At 39.8% G+C, this 23,617-nt stretch overlaps 1 protein-coding gene across 4 annotated transcripts in view; it reads left to right on the forward strand.

Annotated features, from left to right (window-relative positions):
* LOC106583928 (protein cramped-like) overlaps positions 1-23,617 on the forward strand; it is a 54,475-nt gene that overhangs the window by 1,103 nt on the left and 29,755 nt on the right. Inside the window, exons 1-5 of one of the 4 annotated variants that reach the window (XM_014168602.2) lie at positions 511-598; positions 2,320-2,681; positions 7,490-7,695; positions 22,622-22,775; positions 23,200-23,283. In XM_014168602.2, the coding sequence (XP_014024077.1) occupies positions 2,321-2,681; positions 7,490-7,695; positions 22,622-22,775; positions 23,200-23,283 (805 nt within the window). In that variant the 5' untranslated portion in view covers positions 511-598; position 2,320. Of the gene's footprint in view, positions 1-510; positions 599-1,773; positions 2,121-2,319; positions 2,682-7,489; positions 7,696-22,621; positions 22,776-23,199; positions 23,284-23,617 lie in introns of those variants that run through there. The other 3 variants (XM_014168599.2, XM_014168600.2, XM_014168603.2) reach the window with 3 other exon arrangements.

Below are 23,617 nucleotides of genomic sequence, written 5' to 3' on the forward strand. Positions count from 1 at the left end.
AGTCTTGCACTGCTGTGGATCAATATATATACAATCAAAACTTAATTAGCTAACAAAATAAAAGTTGATTTAAAAAGAGTCTGTCAAAAAACACCTACAACTATTCAAATATGTATAATATTTAGAGCTTTCTGCCTGGGCGACATCCATGACAACCACGGATTATGCGAAAGTGATTGATTTTTATAAAAACATTTAATCTGCCTTCCCAATGAAAACTAGCTAGACAATTCAAACGTTTTATTTCAGGATTTTTTTCGTATTTCGACGAAGCTCCATGCTGCATTGTTGTCAAAATGTTCGATTTGTGAGGGCCCGATGACGTTACAGGTTTTGGCCCGGCCAATGTAAAATGACTCCCCGCGCACTCAATAACGTATGTTGATTGAGATATCCAATTGGTTCATTTGCATCCTCTTTATCATCAACAATTGGAGCTCTTGGATGTCAATCATATGTCTTTCTCCCTCAACTGACTAATCAGGAGATTTGTTTTTGAGTTGGAGTGGGCGTGCTTGTGCACGAGAAGGTTGTCAATCGGAGTTAGTTTAGTTTGCACGTTTTCTCATGAAGTCGTAAACACAAAAGTCAAAACAAGGTAATTTTATGAATTGCTTAATCTTTGTCTCACTGCAACTGAATGCAATACTGTGTATAATTTCGTGTGAATTTGTGCTTGAGACTTCGTTTGCTATCAAGTATCATTAGTTGACTGGGTTTTGGCGGCACATCGCTAGCAAACATTACCAAAGTTAACTTAGCTAGTAACGTTAGCTAGTAGTTAGCACCCGTGTAAAGTTAGTTGCTTTTTGGAGTGTGTGTGTGTATCTCGTTCCTCCTAAAATGTACCTATAGAAATGACACGGGTTACGAGAGGAAAGAGATCAGTAGACAGAATCAGCTGTTATATCAGCCGAGGAGGTGAGGATAACAACCACAGAATAAAGCAACCAGTCAAACAAACGATAGAGCATTCAATTAGCTACTCTTATATTTCTGCAGGAAAAAAATATAATTTCGTAAATTTGTTTTGCGTTTGAAAAGAGTTTGCTCTCATTAGGTTGGACAATCATGATTTAGAGAACACATATCTGACACAGTAATACGACATTGTTTGCGTCTTCTTTCCCTGCATGGGAATGAATTTCAAAGAATTAAGGGTGTGTGTTTGAGACGTGACAGTTGTTTAAAGTTGTAGCTACAGTAGTAATGTTTCTGCCCTCAAAATAGTTGGAGACGTCTAAAGAGATGGGTGAAGCATAAAAAGGATGAAACACCTGTATCAGTGCATGTTAGAAGTAATATGTAACTTGCAAATTAAGTTAAATGCAGTGTCTGCTCTATGTATATATGGATTAGATATCGTTGTAGTTGAACACTCATAATATTCTATTGGTTCGAGTGACTGTGGTTAGTTTCTCCATTAAGTGTACTTTAATATGATGTATAAGGTATCCGCTGTTGCTTTCTGAAGCTGAGAGTTAATATCACAAGCAACTTTTTTTATGCAGTTTGTTAACATAATGTCGTCAAACATCGTAATGTTGAAAACAACAATTATGGAGATGACGTGGTGATAAGCAAAATTGAGACTGCGAACGTTCTGTGCTCTTTTGTAAAAACTAAAACCAGCTAGTTTATTCAGATTATTTATTTTGAGCGTTTGAAGCATGTTAAATGTTTGGTCAAATATTTCAGCCTCTACCGATAATATTCACATTGTCTAAGGCAATAAATTGAGAGTAAGAGTGTGGTACTCGGATAGTGAACAGTTGAGTTGCGCAGAGTTTAATTCAGTCGAAGCTTGAGCGAGGTGAAGATAGTCGCGGCTAGACCCTGTTCATTGCCTTGAATATGCCCAATTGTATATACTGTTGCATACCAAACCCGTCGGGTCGATGGTGAAAAGAAAGAAGACATCTGCTGTCGAAGAGCATGAAAATGGGTAACCTTGTCTGATAAAGAAGCACTTTAAATAGAGGTCGAATGTATCGAAAGGTTTTACGTTGTCGTTTCAGCGGGCGCTAAACTCAGAGGCGCTCGTATTTGAATTTCGGATAAAAATAAAACCATGTAAACTGTTAGAAGGTTAAGATGACTAACAAAAACGCACGAACAAGGTATAGTAATATTTTCGCTTTCAAAATGTAAATGAAAATATATAGACAGAATTTTCGTGTTTCGATGGGACTGTGAGAGGGGATTTGAAACAAGCAGCGGCGGCCATGTTGAGAGAAAGAACGTCGTCTTTTTTTAAGTTGATTTGCGTTGTGATGTCTTTTTAAATGTCAAACATTTGTATTGATTGTGTTTTGCCAGGATGACAGTTGGGCTGAGAGACGGCATTGGTGTCGATGGCCCGAATAATTGGGCCAGAAAGCTTGAAGGTTGTGACGAGGAGGAGAGCGGATATCAGGGGAGCGAAGAGCGTAGTACAAAGAGAGACGGAGTGGAAATTCATACTCTATCAACTACGGGCTGCTCCAGTTCAGCACCGGTTATTACCACCTCCGTATCGAACCCGTCTGGACCTTGCTCGAGCCAACAGCCACGTTCCTCGACAGCACCGAGTCACGACCAGCATCATTTTCTGAGATCCAGCGTTCGACCCCCGAGCAAACGAATCCGGAAGGATTCCATCGCCCCAAATATCAATGGTCCCAACGGGGCAAAATCGAAAGGTATGCTGTGAAAGTGTTTGTGCCTGGGGTCACCTGTTTTATCTGTGTTATATGAGTAACCCATCCCTCTACTCGCCGTTGGCCAAAGTAGCTAGGTCCACAACCAATCTATTGATGATGGTTGAATATCGTCAGTGTTTTGAATGCAGGATATTGCATTTATGCTGACCCTATATATACGAAACAGACACTTTAATTGTTTAGAGGCAGGAGACTGGAAACCACTATTAATTGCATTCAAGTTGCAAGGATGTCCCATATTATTGCTTATGAGAGGGAGACCGATGTGGAACAACTCTTTATGAGTTGTCAGCATTTTAATTAATATTTTACTGCCCATTTTGCAGTATTGGAATAATACTCAACATAATATTTTTTAGAAGCAGTGCTCACGCTGTTGTTGAGGATTGGGTTGTGTGTCAGTTTCTCCTGACTTGCACATTGTGAGGTGGAGGCCAGTGTTGCTCCAAGCCAGCCTCACGTGTTGTTTTTAGAACTTCGCTCCACTCCTCATTGCAGGCCTGGCAAATGGAACAGACTTCCTTTCCTGCTGCCTCACTTTGCCAGCACTTCAGTCACAGGAGGGGAGGGTCTCTGTAGTCTGTGTTGTTTTGGAGGACTATGATGTTGTATGTGACACGCTGGCCTCAGTCTGACTGACGATGCTAAGATGGGCATTCTAACAAGTTCTTTTTTAAAGCTATTGGTCTCTATCTCCTCAGTTACTATAGGCGTAGGGACTAGAGGTCGGCCGATTTAATTGGCATGGCCGTTTTCATAACAATCGGTAATCTGCATTTTTGGTAATCTATATTGCACTCCACGAGGAGACTGCGTGGCAGGCTGACCACCTGTTACACGAGTGCAGCAAGTTGCTAGCTAGCATTTAACTTATAATCACTAGTTAACTACACATGGTTGATGATATTACTAGTTTAACCTCTTACATCTAGACGTTCCGCTAGCGGAACACCTGCTCCAATATCCAATGATAGGCGTGACGCGAATTACAAATTCCTCAAATCCAAAAACTTCCATTTTTCAAACATATGACTATTTTACACCATTTTAAAGAAGACTCTCCTTTATCTAACCACACTGTCAGATTTCAAAAAGGCTTTACAGCGCAAGCAAAACATTAGATTATGTCAGCAGAGTACCCAGCCAGAAATAATCAGACACCCATTTTTCAAGCTAGCATATAATGTCACAAAAAACAAAACCACAGCTAAATGCAGCACTAACCTTTGATGATCTTCATCAGATGACACTCCTAGGACATTATGTTATACAATACATGCATGTTTTGTTCAATCAAGTTCATATTTATATCAAAAACCAGCTTTTTACATTAGGTGAATTTACTAAATTACTCACGATAAACGTTCACAAAAAACATAACAATTATTTTAAGAATTATAGATACAGAACTCCTTTATGCAATCGCGGTGTCCGATTTTAAAATAGCTTTTCGGTGAAAGTACATTTTGCAATATTCTGAGTAGATAGCTCGCCATCACGGCTAGCTATTTTGACACCCACCAAGTTTGGCACTCACCAAACTCAGATTTACTATAAGAAAAATTGGATTACCTTTGCTGTTCTTCGTCAGAATGCACTCCCAGGACTTCTACTTCAATAACAAATGTTTGGTTATTTGGTTCCAAATAATCCATAGTTATATCCAAATAGCGGCGTTTTGTTCGTGCGTTCAAGACACTATCCGAAGGGTAAAGAAGGGTGACGTGCCCGGCGCATTTCGTGACAAAAAAATTCAAAATATTCCATTACCGTACTTCGAAGCATGTCAAACGCTGTTTAAAATCAATTTTTATGCGATTTTTCTCGTAAAAAAAGCGAAAATATTCAGACCGGGAAACCCTGGTTTCGTTCAAAGACGAAAAAAAAACACATGGAGTCGGCTCGTGCACGCGCCCCCAGTCTCATTGTTCTCAGATCGACCACTATCCAAATGCGCTACTGTTTTTCAGCCATGGCCTGCAAAGTCATCATTCAATGTTCTGGCGCATTCTGAGAGCCTATGGGAGCGTTAGAAAATGTCACATTACAGCAGAGATCCCCTGTTTTGGATAGAGATGATCAAGAAGGCCAAGAAATAGTCAGAGAGGGCGCTTCCTGTTTGGAATCTTCTCAGGTTTTGGCCTGCCAAATGAGTTCTGTTATACTCACAGACACCATTCCAACAGTTTTAGAAACTTTGGAGTGTTTTCTATCCAAAGCTAATAATTATATGCATATTCTAGTTTCTGGGCAGGAGTAATAATCAGATTAAATCGGGTACGTTTTTTTATCCGGCCGTGAAAATACTGCCCCCTATCCATAAGTTAACTAGCTTGTCCTGCGTCGAAAATAATCAGTGGGGTGCATGTTAATTTATCATCGAATCACAGCCTACTTCAACTTCGCCAAAATGGGGGATGATTTAACAAAAGCGCATTGGCGAAAAAAGCACTGTCGTTGCAGAAATATACCTAACCATAAAGATCAATGTCTGTCTTAAAATCAATACACAAAGTATATATTTTTAAACCTGCATATTTAGTTAAAAGAAATTCATGTTAGGAGGGAATTGTCACTTCTCTTGCGTTCTGTGCAAGCAGAGTCAGGGTATATGCAGCAGTTTGGGCTGCTTGGCTCAAAGCGAACTGTGTGAAGACCATTTCTTCCTAACAAAGACCGTAATGAATTGTACAAAATAAGGACAACATGGAAGGTTGTGCAATGTAACATTAATATTTAGACTTAGGATGCCACCCGTTAGATAAAATATGGAACGGTTCTGTATTTCACTGAAAGAATGAACGTTTTGTTTTTGAAATTACAGTTTCTGGATTTGACCATATTAATGTCCCCGTGGCTCGTATTTCTGTGTGTTTATATTATAATTAAGTTTATGATTTGATAGAGCAGTTTGACTGAGCGGTGGTAGGCAGCAGCAGGCTCGTATGCATTTATTCAAACAGCACTTTCCTGCTTTTTCTAGCAGCTCTTTGCAATACTTGAAGCACAGCGCTGTTTATGACTTCAAGCCTATCAACTCCCGAGATTAGGCTGGCAATACTATAGTGCCTATAAGAACATCCAATAGTCAAAGGTATATGAAACACAAATGGTATAGAGAGAAATGGTCCTATAACTACAACCTAAAACTTATTAACTGGGATATTGAAGACTCATGCTTAAAGGAACCACCAGCTTTCATATGTTCTCATGTTCTGAGCCAGGAACTTAAACGTTAGTTTTTTTACATGGCAAATATTGCACTTTTACTTTCTTCTCCAACACTTTTGTTTTTGCGTTATTTAAAGCAAATTGAAGATGATTCATTATTTATTTGAGATAAGTTGATTTTTATTTATGTGTTATATTAAGTTAAACTAAGTGTTTATTCAGTATTGTTGTAATTGTCATTATTACATATACATAAAAATTGGTCGATTTAGTCGCTATCATTTTTTTTTTTTTTGGGGTCCTCCAATAATCGGTATTGGCGTTGAAAAATCATAATCGGTCGAACTCTAGTAGGGACAAGTTACTTAAGAAAAGTAAACAATCCCCCCCCCCGCCATCTGCTTCTTCTGCCCCTCTACTCAACGTGAGCTTTTGGTATGATATTTAGGTTGTGACACTTGTTTTTCTCTCTTGTTCATTCTCCTACTTTCTCTCACTCACACATGACACTCTCGCATATACATTCAATCACTCACTGTCTCTAAAACACTCATACACTGAACTAAAATATAAAAGCAACATGTGTTGGTTACATGAGCTGAAATAAAAGCCCACAAATGTTCCATATGCACAAAAATCTTATTTCTCAAATGTTGTGCACAAAGTTGTTTACATCCCTGTTGCTGAGCATTTCTCCTTTGCCAAGATAATCCATCCACCTTACAGGTGTGGCATATCAAGAAGCTGATTATACAGGTGCACCTTGTGCTGGGGATAATAAAAGGCCACCAGGACAGCTGATGAAACTGAGGGTTTGCACAACTGAATATTTTCTGCACAAACCATCTCAGGGAAGCTTATCTTGCGTGCACGTTGTCCTCACCAGGGTCTTGACCTGACTGCAGTTCGGTGTTGTAACCGACTTCAGTGTGCAAATGTTCCCTTCGATGGCCACTGGCATGCTGGAGAAGTGTGCCCTTCACGGATTAATCCCGGTTTCAACTGTACTGGGCAGATGGCAAATGGCATGTAAGGCATCATGTGGGCGAGCGGTTTGCTGATGTGAACGGAGGTGGTGTTACACGTGGTCTGCCACTGCGAGGACGATCAGCTGTCCGTCCTGTCTCCCTGTAGCACTGTCTTAGGTGTCTCACAGTACGGACATTGCAATTTATTGGTCTGGCCACATCTGCCGTCCTCATGCCTCCTTGCAGCATGCCTAAGGCATGTTCACACAGATGAGCAGGGACCCTTGGCATCTTTCTTTTGGTGTTTTTCAGAGTCAGTAGAAAGGCCTATTTAGTGTCCTAAGTTCTCATAACTGTGACCTTAATTCCCTACTGTTTTGTAAGCTGTTAGTGTCTTAACGACCGTTCCACAGGTGCATGTTCATTAATTGTTTATGGTTCATTGAACAAGCATGGGAAACCGTGTTTAAACCCTTTACAATGAAGATCTGTGAAGTTATTTGGATTTTTACGAATTATCTTTGGGAGACAGGGTCGTGAGAAAGGGATGCATCTTTTTTGCTGAGTTTATTTTGTGCTTGTGACAAATCAAATTTGATTTGTTGAGGTTTATATTTTTGTTCAGTGTACTTTTCCTCTCTCACACAGGTTCAGAGAATGGTGTCTCTCACCAGGTGTCGGCTAGTCAGTCCGGCTCCACATCAGGCTCTACGGGGCCCTCAGGCAAGGCTGCCCCTAGAGGCCAAGGACCCGGGGACAAGGAGGAGCCAGTGGGCAGCCAGAAGAGACCCAGGAGACAGTGGGAGTCCTGGAGTGCAGAGGACAAGAACAGCTTCTTCGAAGGGCTCTACGAGGTAAGTCAACTTGTTGAGTAGTACGAAATATAAATATAGGTGCAGTGGAAGCGCCTGTGCATCTGATGACAATGTCTGAAAAATTCAGCTGCTGTAATGTTTTCTTTCCAATTAGCATTTTTTTTATTATGAGCTACTTCATAATAAAAATAATACACTTATTTTTTTATATAGCGCCTTTCATGGACTCAATCAAAGAGAGTGTAAAATAATAGCTAGATAGTAACTTTACATTAAGTCATGTTGTGGGGCTTGCTTTAGTATTTTTGTGTAAGAAGTTAAAACAGTGTTACTTTACTTTTTGAAGTAAAGCTTCTACATAGTCTTAAGTTACATTTAGTAAAATATTTGGTCTGATTACTTTGATATACTACTAAACTGATTGAGAATTACATTGATAAGGCATATGCATCCTACCTTTGAAGCCTACTCAAAGAGATGCTATCTTTCTCTTTTCCGTTTTTTCTGCGCCATCAAAATGTGTGCATAGCCAGGTAACATTACTAAACATGGTATTTTGTTATCGAACCACAAGTGAACTCAGCAAAAAAGTTACGTCCCTTTTTCAGGACCCTGTCTTTCACAGATAATTTGTAAAAATCAAAATAACTTCACATATCTTCATTGTAAAGGGTTTAAACACTGTTTCCCATGCTTGTTCAATGAACCATAAACAGTTAATGAACATGCACCTGTGGAACGGTCGTTAACACACAAACCGCTTACAGGCGGTAGGCAATTAAGGTCACAGTTATGAGAACTTAGGACACTAAATAGGCCTTTCTACTGATTCTGAAAAACACCAAAAGAAAGATGCCCTGTGTCCCTGCTCATTTACGTGAATGTGCCTTAGGCATGCTTCAAGGAGGCAAGAGGACTGCAGATGTGGCCAGGGCAATAAATTGCAATGTCTGTACTGTGAGATGCCTAAGACAGCGCTACAGGGAGGCAGGACGGACAGCTGATCGTCCTCGCAGTGGCAGACCACGTGTAACAACACAGGATCGGTACATCTGAACATCACACCTGCGGGACAGGTATAGGATGGCAATAACAACTGCCCGAGTTACACCAGGAACGGGCAATCCTTCCATTAGTACTCAGACTGTCTGCAATAGGCTGAGAGAGGCTGGACTGAGGGCTTGTAGGCCTGTTGTAAGGCAGGTCCTCACCAGACATCACCGGCAACAACGTCGCCTATGGGCACAAACTCACCGTCGCTGGACCAGACAGAACTGGCAAAAAGTGCTCTTCACTGACGAGTCGCGGTTTTGTCTCACCAGGGGTGATGGTCGGATTTGCGTTAATCGTCAAAGAAATGCACGTTACACCGAGGCCTGTACTCTGGAGCAGGATTGATTTGGAGGTGGAGGGTTCGTCATGGTCTGGGGCGGTGTGTCACAGCATCATCGGACTGAGCTTGTTGTCATTGCAGGCAATCTCAACGCTGTGCGTTACAGGGAAGACATCCTCCTCCCTCATGTGGTACCCTTCCTGCAGGCTCATCCTGACATGACCCTCCAGCATGACAATGCCACTACCCACAGATCGAGGAGTATGGCTGATTTCCTGCAAGACATGAATGTCAGTGTTCTGCCATGGCCAGCAAAGAGCCCGGATCTCAATCCCATTGAGCACGTCTGGGACCTGTTGGATCAGAGGCTGAGGGCTAGGGCCATTCCCCCCCAGAAATGTCCTGGAACTTGCAGGTGCCTTGGTGGAAGAGTGGGGTAACATCTCACAGCAAGAACTGGCAAATCTGGTGCAGTCCACGAGGAGGAGATGCACTGCAGTACTTAATGCAGCTGGTGGCCACACCAGATACTGTTATTTTTTATTTTGACCTATTTTGACCCCCTTTGTTCGGGACATATTATACCATTTCTGTTAGTCACATGTCTGTGGAACTTGTTCAGTTTGTCTGTTGAATCTTATGTTCATACAAATATTTACACATGTTACGTTTGCTGAAAATAAACGCAGTTGACAGTGAGGACTTATAAACTCAACAATTTTTTAAATTCTTTTTTTATCAACCTTACTTTGGAATGTGGGTCTTTGAAATGTTAGAACACGTTTCATCAGAAATAACTACACTTGGACTTATTCACTTTTATGCACTCTCCCAGTTGAATACAAACACTAATAATAGAGTACAGAAGACAGGCATTGTTGAGGTTTTAAATAAAGAACAACATTTTTTCACAACGTATTTGGACGACAGTGGGATGTTCATGACGTCCTCTGGGTAGGCATGGGCTACTTTGTAGTTAATGGTGCAATATATGTACATTTTTGGGCGACCTCACAAAATTCACAGATGTGAGTTATAGAGCTGTAATTCTCATTGAAAGCAAGTCTAAGTAGGATATCTGTTCTGTGTGCTATTTCTATGCTTCCCGTTCTTAAGTTTAGTTTTTGTGGATTTTACTTTCGGTTGTGTACACCAGCTGAAAATGCAATATTTCTGGGAATGGAAAATATATTTCATAGCAGTTTTTGATGGTACAATTTTTTTATTTAACTAGGCAAGTCATTTAAGAACATTCTTATTTACAATGACAACCTACCCTTGCCAAACCTGGACGACGCTGGGCCAATTGTGTGCTGCCCTATGGGACTCCCAATCACGGCCGGATGTGATACAGCCTGGATTCGTACCAAGGGACTGTAGTGATGCCTCTTGCACTGAGATGCAGTGCCTTTCACCGCTGCGCCCCTCAGGAGCCAAATGATTATCTACACTATGCGTGCTTGTTTTGTGTCACAAACTGAAATTAGGCAAACTATTTTGATTTTTAGCAACCAGGAAATGGAAGAGCGATTTCTTCATTGTGAAACATTTTGGGGAAAGTCTTTCCATGTCTACCAGAAGAAGGTTATCATCATTGTTAACAGCTACACAAAGTGTAGGCATAAGTGCACACAGACGTGTATTCCTGTGCTGTTTTAGAAAGTTTCAGAAATATACTTATCACTGATGTTGACTGTACTGAATAGGCTACACAACTCTCATTCGAATTAAAATGTCTAAACTAAAGTTGTTGCGTGTGAGAACTGAAGTTTTCACACGCAACAAATGTTTTTCCCTTTTAGCCTACCGTAAATTCCGGACTATAAGCCGCAACTTTTTTACAACGCTTTGAACCTCGCGGCTTAAACAATGACGCGGCTAATATATGGATTTTTCCCGCTTTCAATTTTTTTTTCTCCAAAAAAACACATTCTGTGACGTGATCAGTTTTTTGGCGGCATGAAGCTTTCATTAGACCAATGAAATTGCCGAACGGGTTAAGGTCAAACAACTTTTTTGTTTACTGTTTAGATTAAATCGAGCGCTCTCAAACTTCCCATCATTCTGATTACGGTAGTCATTTTCTCACCCTCATCATGGCAAAGACACGGAGAAATGCATATGATGCAGCTTTCAAGTTGAAGGCGATTTGATCTGGCTGTTGGAAAAGGAAATGAGCTGCTGCATGGGAGCTTGGTCTTAATGAGTTGATGATAAGACATTGGAAACAGCAGCGTGAGGAATTGACTCAGTGCAAAAAGACAACTAAAGCGTACTGCTCATTTTTTGTTTTTTGTTACAAGCCGTGTTTCGTTAAAGCCTGTGTAAAGTTCATTTGTTTCAATGTACCGGTAGGCACCTGTGGCTTATAGACATGTGCGGCTTATGTTCAAAATATATATATATTTTTTTCAAATTCAGTGGGTGTGGCTTATATTCAGGTGCGCTTAATAGTCCGGAAATTACGGTACGTATCAGATTCATCTACTGTGTTATTAGGGGTGTGACAACCTGCCTGTGCTCATAAATCCTATACGGAAATTGACTGTTAATACTCGTGATCGGGAAAAACTGAAGTGTTTTATTATGCCTAAGTAGATGTTGGCAAAATGCCTCTATCCTTGCAGGCTTATAGTAAAAAAAAAAAACAATGTTGCAGATTAGGAGCAGTGCCTGGAGGTGTGTTATTGTCTGTGTCCTTTCCTCAACTTGCAGCAGGCAGACAAGCTTGCTGTCACTGTCAGAATGTGTTTTTTTTAATTATTTTTTTATTGTTTAAAAAAAAAAATTTTACTTCTTGCTTCGATTCACTTATTTTATGCACATTGATAGCTTGCTAGCAAATGTCCTCGACCTATTGATTTATTATATTAGCAGCAGGCCACAGGAGGCAGAGATGTGATCGGGCAAAATATAAAGCGAGGGAACAGAGAACACTTCACTCTATCAAATCAGAGCAGCAGGATCTTTTCAGACTGGCAAACTAGCCAGTTGAGTTAGTTAGAGCACGGGCCATGATCCTGAGGGCGGTGTGCTGTTGCCTTGGCTGCTTTCTTGGTGTTCACAATACTTCATATTCATTACTCTGCCTGTGTGAGTAGAAATGGGCCCCGTTTGGGCTGCTCAAGGATGAGACATGAGAGCTGTTTACTGACATCCGACAATGTGAGCAGCACGAGGAGCTGAGCATGCCCAATTTGACTTGAGCGAGGTGGGTAGCTAACTGTCATTGAAGCAAAATATTTATAAACAACAAATCTATTCTATTATCTGTACAATGGGCTGTCATTGTTTTTGGCCCCCAAGGCTTGACATATACCTCTTTTCAAGACGCTTTTTGTTTTGATAGGGTTATTTTGCCAAAAAATTTGTCTACTTATAGAAAAATAAACAAAATAACTCCACATCCCTTCCCAGAAGCCCGAAGGGTGTTTAGCATCCCCAATGGCTCTGCAAGTGCAGAGGCTACAGACTCTTGCCGAACTCGTGTTTCTAAAAGTGAATTCAAAGGCACTGAGCATAAGGCATTTTACATTAAATTTAAAGTCACAGCCTACAGTCGTGCTGCCGGTACCCCCTGTATATAGCCATGTTATATTATTGTGTTTATCTTTTTTGTTTATTTGGTAAATATTTTCTTAACTCTTCTTGAACTGCACTGTTGGTTAAGGGCTTGTAAGTAAGCTTTTCGTGGTAAGGTCTACTACACTTGTGGTATTTGCCGCATGTGACAAAGTTTGATTTGGCAGTGTTTACAGCTGTGAGTCTTTCTGGCTAAGTCTCTAAGGGCTTTGCACACCTGGATTGACAGTATTTGCACATTCTTAAAATAATTCTTGCAGCTCTGTCAAGTTGGTTGTTGTTCATTGCTAGACAGCTGTTTTTTCAAGTCTTGCCATAGATTTTCAATCTGATTTCAGTGAACTGTAACTAGGCCACTCAGCAACATTCACTGTTTCCTGATAAGCAACTCCAGTGTGTATTTGGCCTTGTGTTTTCGGTTATTGTCCTGCTGAAATGTGAATTTGTCTGTTTGTTTGAAAGCAGACTGAACCAGGTTTTCCTCTAGGATTTTGCCTGTGCTCAACTCTATTCCGTTTTATTTGTTTATTTTTTTCCTAAACTCCCTAATCCTTGCCGACGACAAGCATAACCAGTACATTATTTTTCCATATGTAGACACACTTATGTGTTAGAATAAAACCAACTTCATGTGCTCTGAGCTTGTCTGATGCTTTAAGCACACTGTTTGATAAATAATGACTCGAGCCCAATGGTGTTAAACAAATGTTTGCCTGTGTGACTGGTATACATTGTCTCGCTCTCCTCCCTACTGCAGCGAAAAAGGCACCACAGCAAGTGTTTTGCGCTGTCCGTGCTTGAACATAATTTCATCCATTTAGTTTCTTGTTTCTGACTGAAGTTCTGTTAACTAATTTGTTTAGGAAAAATATTCCCCATTCCCTCAACCCTTGCTCTCTTTACGTGAAACATGTACGCATCCCATGCGTGTGACCAATAGGGCCTAACCTACAGCCTATCATAATCACATCAATAAATTGGTTATAACAAACTCCCTACACAGTAATGTTGACAGCAAAATGGATGCGGAGGACATGAGAAAGAAACTCGAAATGGGGCAATGTTTACTGGTTGCTCAGGAGGGAAACGGAAAGTCAGATCTGTGGAGAATATTTGACTTAGTTGTGGGAATTACTGGAAATAAGGAGGGTATAGCAGCAAGTGTTGCCTAAGTATTGTGTGCCAAACAGTTGCTGATAATTTTACAATATATATTTTTTCTGACCACTAAATATGTGTACCAGAGAGTCTATAATGGGGGGAATGGTTTTTCTTTTTACTATTTTCTACATTGCAGCACAATAGTGAAGACATCAACTATGAAATAACACATGGAATCATGTAGTAAACGAAACAGTGTTAAACAAATAAATGTATTTTATTTGAGTTTATTCAAAGTAGCCCTCCTTTGCCTTGATGATAGCTTTGTGCACTCTTGGCATTCTCTCAACCAGCTTCATGAGCTTGTCACCTGGAGTGCATTTCAATTAACAGGTGTGACATGAGTTTTAATTTTGTATTTATTATTATTTTTTTTTCTTGGAATAGAAACACCATAATATTAATTAAGCTAAAATTTTTTTTTTTTTTTTTTTTAATTCTCTAATACAGCAAATAATGTTTGGTTATTTGAAAACAAAAGAATCTTAACAATATTTAATGTTTTCAAACACTTGTTTTTCACAAGGGCTGTTAGCAGGACAATAGACACGAGGTGGTCCTAAAAACACCTCTGTGTATTTTGATACTTTGTGCAAGACAATTGATCAGCATTAACTTCGGATGGGATCTCCCGAGTGGCGCAGCAGTCTAAGACACTGCATTGCACTGCAAACTGCGTGGCTACAGATGCTGGTTCGATAACCATGCCAGCTGTGACCGGTCGACCCATGAGGCGACGCATAATTGGCCCAGCGGCGTGAGGGTTTGGTCGGCTGGGATGTCCTTGTAATGTGTGTATATTTTCAAACCTGCATATTTAGTTAATATTGCCTGCTAACATGAATTTCTTTTAACTAGGTAAATTGTCACTTCTCTTGCGTTCTGTGCAAGCAGAGTCAGGGTATATGCAGCAGTTTGGGCTGCCTGGCTTGTAGCGAACTGTGTGAAGACCATTTCTTCCTAACAAAGACCGTAATTAATTTGCCAGAATTGTACATAATTATGACATAAGGTTGTGCAATGTAACATTAATATTTAGACTTAGGGATGCCACCCGTTAGATAAAATACGGAATGGTTCCGTATTTCACTGAAAGAATGAACGTTTTGTTTTTGAAATGACCGTTTCCGAGATAAAGAAAAAAAAATGTTTACCTTTTATTTAACTAGGCAAGTCAGTTAAGAAATTCTTATTTTCAATGATGGCCTAGGAACAGTGGGTTAACTGCCTTGTTCAGGGGCAGAACGACGATTTGACCATATTAATGTCCCTGTGGCTCGTATTTCTGTGTTTATATTATAATTAAGTCTATGATTTGATAGAGCAGTCTGACTGAGCGGTGGTAGGCAGCAGCAGGCTCGTAAGCATTCATTCAAACAGCACTTTCCTGCGTTTGCCAGCAGCCCTTCGCAATGCTTGAAGCACACCACTGTTTATGACTTCAAGCCTATCAACTCCCGAGATTAGGCTGGCAATACTATAGTGCCTATAAGAACATCCAATAGTCAAAGGTATATGAAACACAAATGGTAAAGAGAGAAATGGTCCTATAACTACAACCTAAAACTTCTTAACTGGGATATTGAAGACTCATATTAAAAGGAACCACCAGCTTTCATATGTTCTCATGTTCTGAGCCAGGAACTTAAACGTTAGTTTTTTTACATGGCAAATATTGCACTTTTACTTTCTTCTCCAACACTTTTGTTTTTGCGTTATTTAAAGCAAATTGAAGATGATTCATTATTTATTTGAGACTAAGTTGATTTTTATTTGTGTTATATTAAGTTAAAATAAGTGTTCATTCAGTGTTGTTGTAATTGTCATTGTTACAAATATATATGTAAGTAAATCTGCCGATTTAATCGTTATCGGCGTTGAAAAATCAGTTGACCTCTCTTCCAGACCAATCTGCACATTTTAAAGTTTGAATGACGTTTCTAGCTTTAACTGTGCAGTAGTAGTAGCGTGAAGAATAATAATAATGGGATTTTATTTTTTTTACCTGCTTCAGCTCTTTGAAAGTAATTTTGTGAAAGAAGTAAAAAAAATAAAAAGTTTTTACGAAAGTGAAGCAGTGAAAAAGTCAAAATCAAAATATTTTGTCTGATTTACTTAGACTACAATATCAACGTTTTTACTTTGGAGTGTGGGACACTTGGCTCACACAGTTTTTCATCACAAATAGAACTACTACACTTTTATACAGTCTACTACTAGAAAACCACAGTATATGCAATCTGTAATACTTAACCTGTTGGGGCTAGGGGGCAGTATTTGCACGGCCGGATAAAAAACTTACCCGATTTAATCTGGTTACTACTCCTGCCCAGAAACTAGGATATGCATATAATTAGTAGATTTGGATAGAAAACACTCAAGTCTATAAAACTGTTTGAATGGTGTCTGTGAGTATAACAGAACTCATGGCAGGCCAAAACCTGAGAAGATTCCATACAGGAAGTGCCCTGTCTGACAATTTGTTGTCTTCTGATGCATCTCTATCGAAAATACAGCATCTGTGCTGTAACGTGACACTTTCTCAGGCTCCCATTGGCTCTCTAAAGCCGCCAGAAAGTGTAATGGGGTGTCTGCTGTCTCTGGACGAAGAACACCAGGAGATTTTGTGAGTGGTCAGCCTGGGGACAGTGATACTGGAGATGTGCGTTCATGAGAATTCTCAATTTTTTTTTCTTTCCGCCTTTGAATGAATACAACGTTGCCCGGTTTGGAATATTATCGCTATTTTACGAGTACGGTAATGGAATAAATATTTTGAAATTGTCACAAATGCGCTCGCGCATCACCCTTCGGATAGTGACCTGAACACACGAACAAAATGGAGCTATTTGAATATAGCTATGGATTATTTGGAACCAAAACAGCATTTGTTGTTGAAGTAGAAGTCCTGGGAGTGCATTCTGACGAAGAACAGCAAAGGTAATCCAATTTTTCTAATAGTAATTCTGAGTTTAGGTTGTCCCAAACTTGGTGGGTGTCAAAATAACTAGCCGTGATGGTCGGGCTATGTACTCAGAATATTGCAAAATGTGCTTTTGCCGAAAAGCTATTTTAAAATCTGACACCGCGATTGCATAAAGGAGTTCGGTATCTATAACTCTTAAAATAATTTATGTATTTTGTGAACGTTAATCGTGAGTAATTTAGTAAATTCACTGGAAGTTTTCGGTGGGTATGCTAGTTCTGAATATCACATGCTAATGTAAAAAGCTGATTTTAAAAAAAATATAAATATGAACTTGATTGAACAAAACTTGCATATATTGTATAACATAATGTCCTAGGAGTGTCATCTAATGAAGATCATCAAAGGTTAGTGCTGCATTTAGCTGTGGTTTTGGTTTTTGTGACATATATGCTTGCTTTGAAAATGGCTGTGTGATTATTTTATTATTATTTTTGGCAGGGTACTCTCCTGACATAATCTAATGTTTAGCTTTCGCTGTAAAGCCTTTTTGAAATGGTGTAAAATAGTCATGTTTGAGAAATTGAAGTTATAGCATTTTTGAGGTATTGGTATTTCTAGCCACGCGATTCCACTGGCTGTTGACTAGGGTGGGACGCTTGCCCAGGGAAGTTAAGGAATTAGAAATGTTTTAGGCTATCATTTTGGGGTGAGAAATATGATGGTGCCTTTAGTGGAATAAGTATAGAAGTTTGTTAACCCATTATGGTCTACGTGTGTGTGTGTGTGTGTGTGTGTGTGTGTGTGTGTGATGTATGTATGTAATTGTTTTAAGGTAATACCAAGGATCATTTTGCTATTTGAATTAAGTATTAAAAAATAATTTGATACATTTTATTTGGCCTTACTGCCCATACAAATGCATTGAATAACAGATTCACAACATGGAACAACATTCCCAAAAATGATCTAAAGGTAGTTTGCTCTGAAGTGTCTGACCTATATAAGAAAGATCAGGCAAGTGTTTTGTACATTTTATTTAACCCATTTTTGGCACTTAACAATCTCCATATATACAGTACCAGTCAAAAGTTTGGACACTCACTCATTAAAGGGTTTTTCTTTATTTTTAACATTGTAGAATAATAGTTAAGACATCAAAACTATGAAGTAACACACATGGAATTATGTAGGAAGCCAAAAAGTATTAAACATATCAAAGTATGTTTGATATTCACCCTTGATGACAGCTTTGTACACTCACCTGCTCTGCGCCACAGACACGCCAGTTGGAACGAAACATCGCAAATTAGACTGATCAGACCAAAGGACAGATTTCCACGGGTCTGATGTCCATTGCTCGTGTTTTTTGGCCCAAGCAAGTCTCTATTATTGGTGTCCTTTAGTAGTGGTTTCTTTGCAGCAATTCGACCATGAAGGCTTGATTCCCGCAGTCTCCTTTGAACAGTTGCTGTTGAGATATGTCTGTTACTTTAAATCTGTGAAGCATTTATTTGGGCTGCAATCTGAGGTGCAGTTAACTCTAATGAATTTATCCTCTGGGTCTTCCTTTCCTGTGGCGGTCCTCATGAGAGCCAGTTTCATCATAGCGCTTGATGGTTTTTTTGCGACTGCACTTGAAGAAACTTTCAAAGTTCTTGAAATATTCCGGATTGACTGACCTTCATGTCTTAATGTATTGATGGACTGTCATTTCTCTTTGCTTATTTGAGCTGTTCTTGCCATAATATGGACTTGGTTTTTTATCAAATAGGGTTGTCTTCTGTATAACACCCTACCTAGTCGAAAGTAATTTGTTACAAAACCCACTGCTATTGCCAACTACTTTAATTACTTTTTCATTGGCAAGATTAGCAAATTTAGGGATGACATGCCAGGAACAAACGCTGACACTACACATCCAAGTATATCTAACCAAATTATGAAAGGCAAGATATGTACTTTCGAATTCCGTGAAGTTGGTGTGGAAGCGGTGAAAAAATTGTCTCTCAACAATGACAAGCCACCAGGGTCTGACAATCTGAATTGAAAATTGCTGATATTGCCACTCATTTGCCACATCTTCAATTTAAGCCTACCAGAAAATGTGTGCCCTCAGCCTGGAGGGAAGCAAAAGTCATTCCAGTTCCCAAGAGTAGTAAAGCCCCCTTTACTGGCTCAAATAGCCAACCAATCAGCCTGTTATCAACCCTTAGTAAACGTCTTGAAAAAATTGTTTGACCAGCTCAATGCTATTTCGCAGCATACAATTTGACAACAGAATTTCAGCACGCTTATTGGGAAGTACACTCAACAAGCACAGCACTTGACTGATTGGCTGAGAGAAGTTATTGTGGGGACTATCTTGTTAGACTTCAGTGCAGCTTTTGACATTATCGATCATAGTCTGCTGCTGGAAAAACTGATGTGTTATGGCTTTACACCCCCTGCTATAATGTGGATAAAGATTTGTCTAACAGAACACAGAGGGTGTTCTTTAATGGAAGCCTCTCAAACATAATCCAGGTAGCATCAGTAATTCCCCTGGGTAGCTGTTTAGGCCCCTTGCTTTACTAACAACATGCCACTGGCTTTGAGTAAGGCCAGTGTGTCTATGCATGCGGATGACTCAACACTATATACATCAGCTACTTCGGCGACTGAAATGACTGCAACACTTAACTAACTTCAGATCTTTGTTTCAGAATGGGTAGCAAGGAATAAGTTAGTCCTAAATATTTCCAAAACTAAAAGCATTGTATTTGGGACAAATCATTCACTAACCCTAAACCCCAACGACATCTCGTAATGAATAATGTGGAAATTGAGCAAGTTGAGAAGACTGTCATGGTCAAAACATTTTGATAAAACAGTAGCCAAGGATGGGGAGAATTCTGTCCATAATAATGCTCTGCATTCTTAACAAAACTATCGACAAGGCAGGTCCTACAGGCCCTAGTTTTGTTGCACCTTGGACTACTGTTCAGTTGTGTGGTTTGGTGCCACAACGATGGACTTAGCAACATTGCAGTTGGCTCAGAACAGGGCAGCACGGTTGGCCCTTAAAAATATACAGAGAGCTGACATTAATGACATGCATATCAATCTCTCATGGCGCAAAGTTGAAGCGATTGACTTCATCATTACTTGTTTTTGTAAGAGGTGTTGATAAGCTGTCTGTTTTTTAAAAAACTAGCACACAGCTCGGACACCCATGCATACCCCACAAGACATGCCACCAGTGGTCTCTTCAGTCCCCAAGTCCAGAACAGACTGGGAGGCGCGCAGTACTACATAGAGTTCCATGTAGTCATGGCTCTATTCCACATCAGGTAACTGATGCAAGCAGAAGAATTGGATTTAAAAAGCAGGTAAAAATACACCTTATGGAACAGCGGGGACTGTGAACTAACACAAACATATGTTATCATGTGTCTGTGCCTATGTACTATACACACACGTACATGTGTTTTGCAATGTAGATACGGTTGAAGCCGGAAGTTTACATACACCTTAGCCAAATAAATTTAAACTCCGTTTTTCACAATTCCTGACATTTTAATCCTGGTGAAAATTCCCTGTCTTAGGTTAGTTATGATCACAACTTTTATTTTAAGAATGTGAAATGTCAGAATAATAATAGTGATTTTATTTCAGCTTTTATTTCTTTCATCATATTCCCAGTGGGTCAGAAGTTTACATGCACTCAATTAGTATTTGGTTGCATTGCCTTTAAATTGGGTCAAATGTTTCGGGTTGACTTCCACAAACTTACCACAATAAGTTGGGTGAATTTTGGCCCGTTCCTCCTGACAGAGCTGGTGTCAGGAGGAATGGTTGTTTGCATTTTTACATTGACAACGGTTCTTACTTCTGTAACTTCTATAATATATATTATACTTTGTTCATTTGTGTGTAATTTAGTCAAATTTACTACAATTTAAATACTCTAGGCTTTTTTGATGTGTTTGGGTGTTTACACAATGGAAGATAAGGTGAGTTATTCCCATTGACTTTAATGTGGTGTCATATTAAAGAGGTTGTGCTCTTTAAAACTGTTTGAAATGTGAGAATTAGCTTATCTAGAAAATTCTCAGTAATCTACATGAGCATTCTAAAATTCTATTGAGGTTTGAAGAGTTAATTCAACAGTGGGAAGTTAGCTAATTTAGGTGATGCGGTTACTAAAACAGCTGTACTTCTTGATTGGTGGTAGATCATTCTGTTCTGATTCCAGATTTAAATAGCAGAGTAGTAGCCCAAGATGTCATACCCTTTTTAAGTTTGTGTCTAAAGTGCTGAGTAAATGGTCAACATTAGTTTACAAAAAGTTAGAGAATATGATGCGGTTACTTAACCTCTCTGGGACATGTGGGGGACACTGCCAACAGCCAGTGAAATGGCAGGGCGGCAAATTCAAAACAACAAAAATCTCATTCAAATTTCTCAAACATACAACTATTTATAACCCATTGTAAAGATACACTTCTCCTTAATCCAACCACACTGTCCGATTTTTTTTTTTTCAATAAGGCTTTACGGCGAAGGCATAACATTAGATTGTTAGGACAGCGCCTAAACAAGAAAAACCACAGCAATTCCAAGCAAGGAGAGGTGTCACAAAAACCAGAAATACAGCTAAAATTAATCACTAACCTTTGATCATCAGATGACACTCCCAGGACTCAATGTTACACAATACATGTATGTTTTGTTCGATAAAGTTCATATTTATATCCATAAACCCCATTTTACATTGGCCCGTGATGTTCAGAAATGTTTCGCCTTCCGGTAAATGAGCACATCAATTTACAAAAATACTCATAAACGTTGATAAAATTTACAACAATTATTGAAAGAATTATAGATACACTTCTCCTTAATGCAACCGCTGTGTCAGATTTCAAAATAGCTTTACCTCGAAAGCACATTGTTCAATATTCACTACAGAGCTCAGCCATCAAAGCAAACTATACAGTGACCTGCCAAGTTCTGGAGTCAGCAAAACTCAGAAATAGTATTATAAATCTTCACTTAACTTTGCTGATCTTCGTCGGAATGCACTCCCACTTCCACAAGAAATGTTCGTTTTGTTCGATAAACTCCATATTTATGTCCAAATAGCTCCGTTTTGTTCTCGCGTTCAGATCACTAATCCAAAGGCATAATGCGGGAGCGCAAAACCCGAGACAAAGTCAAATGGTTCCATTACAGTTCGTAGAAACATGTCAAACGATTTTTACAATCAATCCTAAGGGTCTTTTTTTAACATAAATCTTTGATAATATTCCAACCGGACAATAGCATATTCATTAGAGGAAAAAGGAATGGTGGACATGCTTGCCTGCGCAGTAAACAACTCGTTGGTCTCATGCTTGAGACAGCTCTTATTCTCTCCTCAGTAACTAACAGTAGAAGCATGAAACAAGGTTATAAAGACTGTTGACATCTAGTGGAAGCCTTAAGAAGTGCAAAATGACCCCACAGACACTGTAGTTTGGAAAGGCAATCAGTTGAAAAACTACAAACCACTTCTGGTTGGATTGTTTTCTCAGGTTTTTGCCTGCCATATGAGTTCTGTTATACTTAGACACCATTCAGAGTGTTTTCTATCCAAATCTACAAATTATATGCATATCCTACCTTCTGGGCCTGAGTAGCACGCAGTTTAATTTGGGCTCGTCATTCATCTGAATTTCCGAATACTCCCCCCGTCACTAAAAAGTTAAAGGGATACTTCGAGATTTTGGCAATGCGGCCCTTTATCTACTTCCTCTGAGTCAGATGAACTCGCGGATACTTTTTATGTCTGTGTCCCGTATTAAGGAAGTTGGAGGTAGTTTCACAAGCAAATGTGGATACCCATAGACTTCCAGTCGTTGCAATAACGCTTATTAGCAATTGCGTGCCCCCTACTCCAACACAACTTCCATATCTCTAGTGGTGTGTCTCGCTCTCTGTAGCATGGGAAGGACTTTGAGGCGATCCAGACAAACATAGTGTTGAAGCATAAGAAGAAGGGGAAGCCAGCCAGCATGGTGAAGAACAAAGAGCAAGTCCGACACTTCTACTACCGCACCTGGCACAAGATCTCCAAGCACATCGACTTCGCCAACGGTAAGCTAGTTTATCGCTCTCTTCTCTCTCGTTATTTCTCAAATAGAAATCGCCACTCACCTCTTGCTTGTTTAGTCTCTCTTTTTGTCGTGTTTCAGTTTGTTGACAAAAACATTGACCTTCGAAATCAGTGTGAATCTTTGCAAGCAACCAGCTTTTTATGAAGACCAGTTGGCATTTGCAAGTGAAACTTTGCCTGTAGTCTGCGTTCATTTCTTCTTTTGCATCCTATTATGTTTAACGCGCGCGCACACACACACTCTCGTAAGCGACTCATTAAATGTGCAAGAGTTAAACTGTCTTTCGATCTTACCATCAGTGTGTGACCCATTTTAAGTTTTTGGGGCACCCAAGATCACTGGTGTGCTGTAGTTTTTCTTTTCGTTTTTATCCCATAACATGCCCAGTTCCTCCTGTCCCACAGTGTACTCCCGTGTGCTGAAGAAGTCCTCTCAGGAGCTGTACGGTCTCATCTGCTACGCTGAGTTAAGGAAGAAGGTTGGAGGATGTAAGTCAAGCAGGGTCTGTGTGTGCGGGGGGGGGGGTGCAGCCGCCGCCGTGTCTTTGGTGTGTTTGACACGTCTCAGTCTGGCTCTGTTTCTGCTGCTGGGCCTGGTTGGCCGCGTGGGAGCTGATTTTTAAATGTTGCGCCGGGGTCATGAGGGACAGTTAAGTGTCGCACAGGTCATGAAGAAGGTTATGTTATTAATGTCCTATGTCTGTGTTAGTCTTGTGTCCAAAGATGGCTAGCTTTTCTACCTCTGTTGGAGGTCATTACAGATGTTATGTTAATGTCTGTCTTCACAAAGCAAGAGCAAGGAGGTACGCACTCTAGCTTTTCT

This window comes from Salmo salar, chromosome ssa23 (assembly GCF_905237065.1).
Source record: "Salmo salar chromosome ssa23, Ssal_v3.1, whole genome shotgun sequence".
Taxonomy (NCBI): Eukaryota; Metazoa; Chordata; class Actinopteri; order Salmoniformes; family Salmonidae; genus Salmo; species Salmo salar.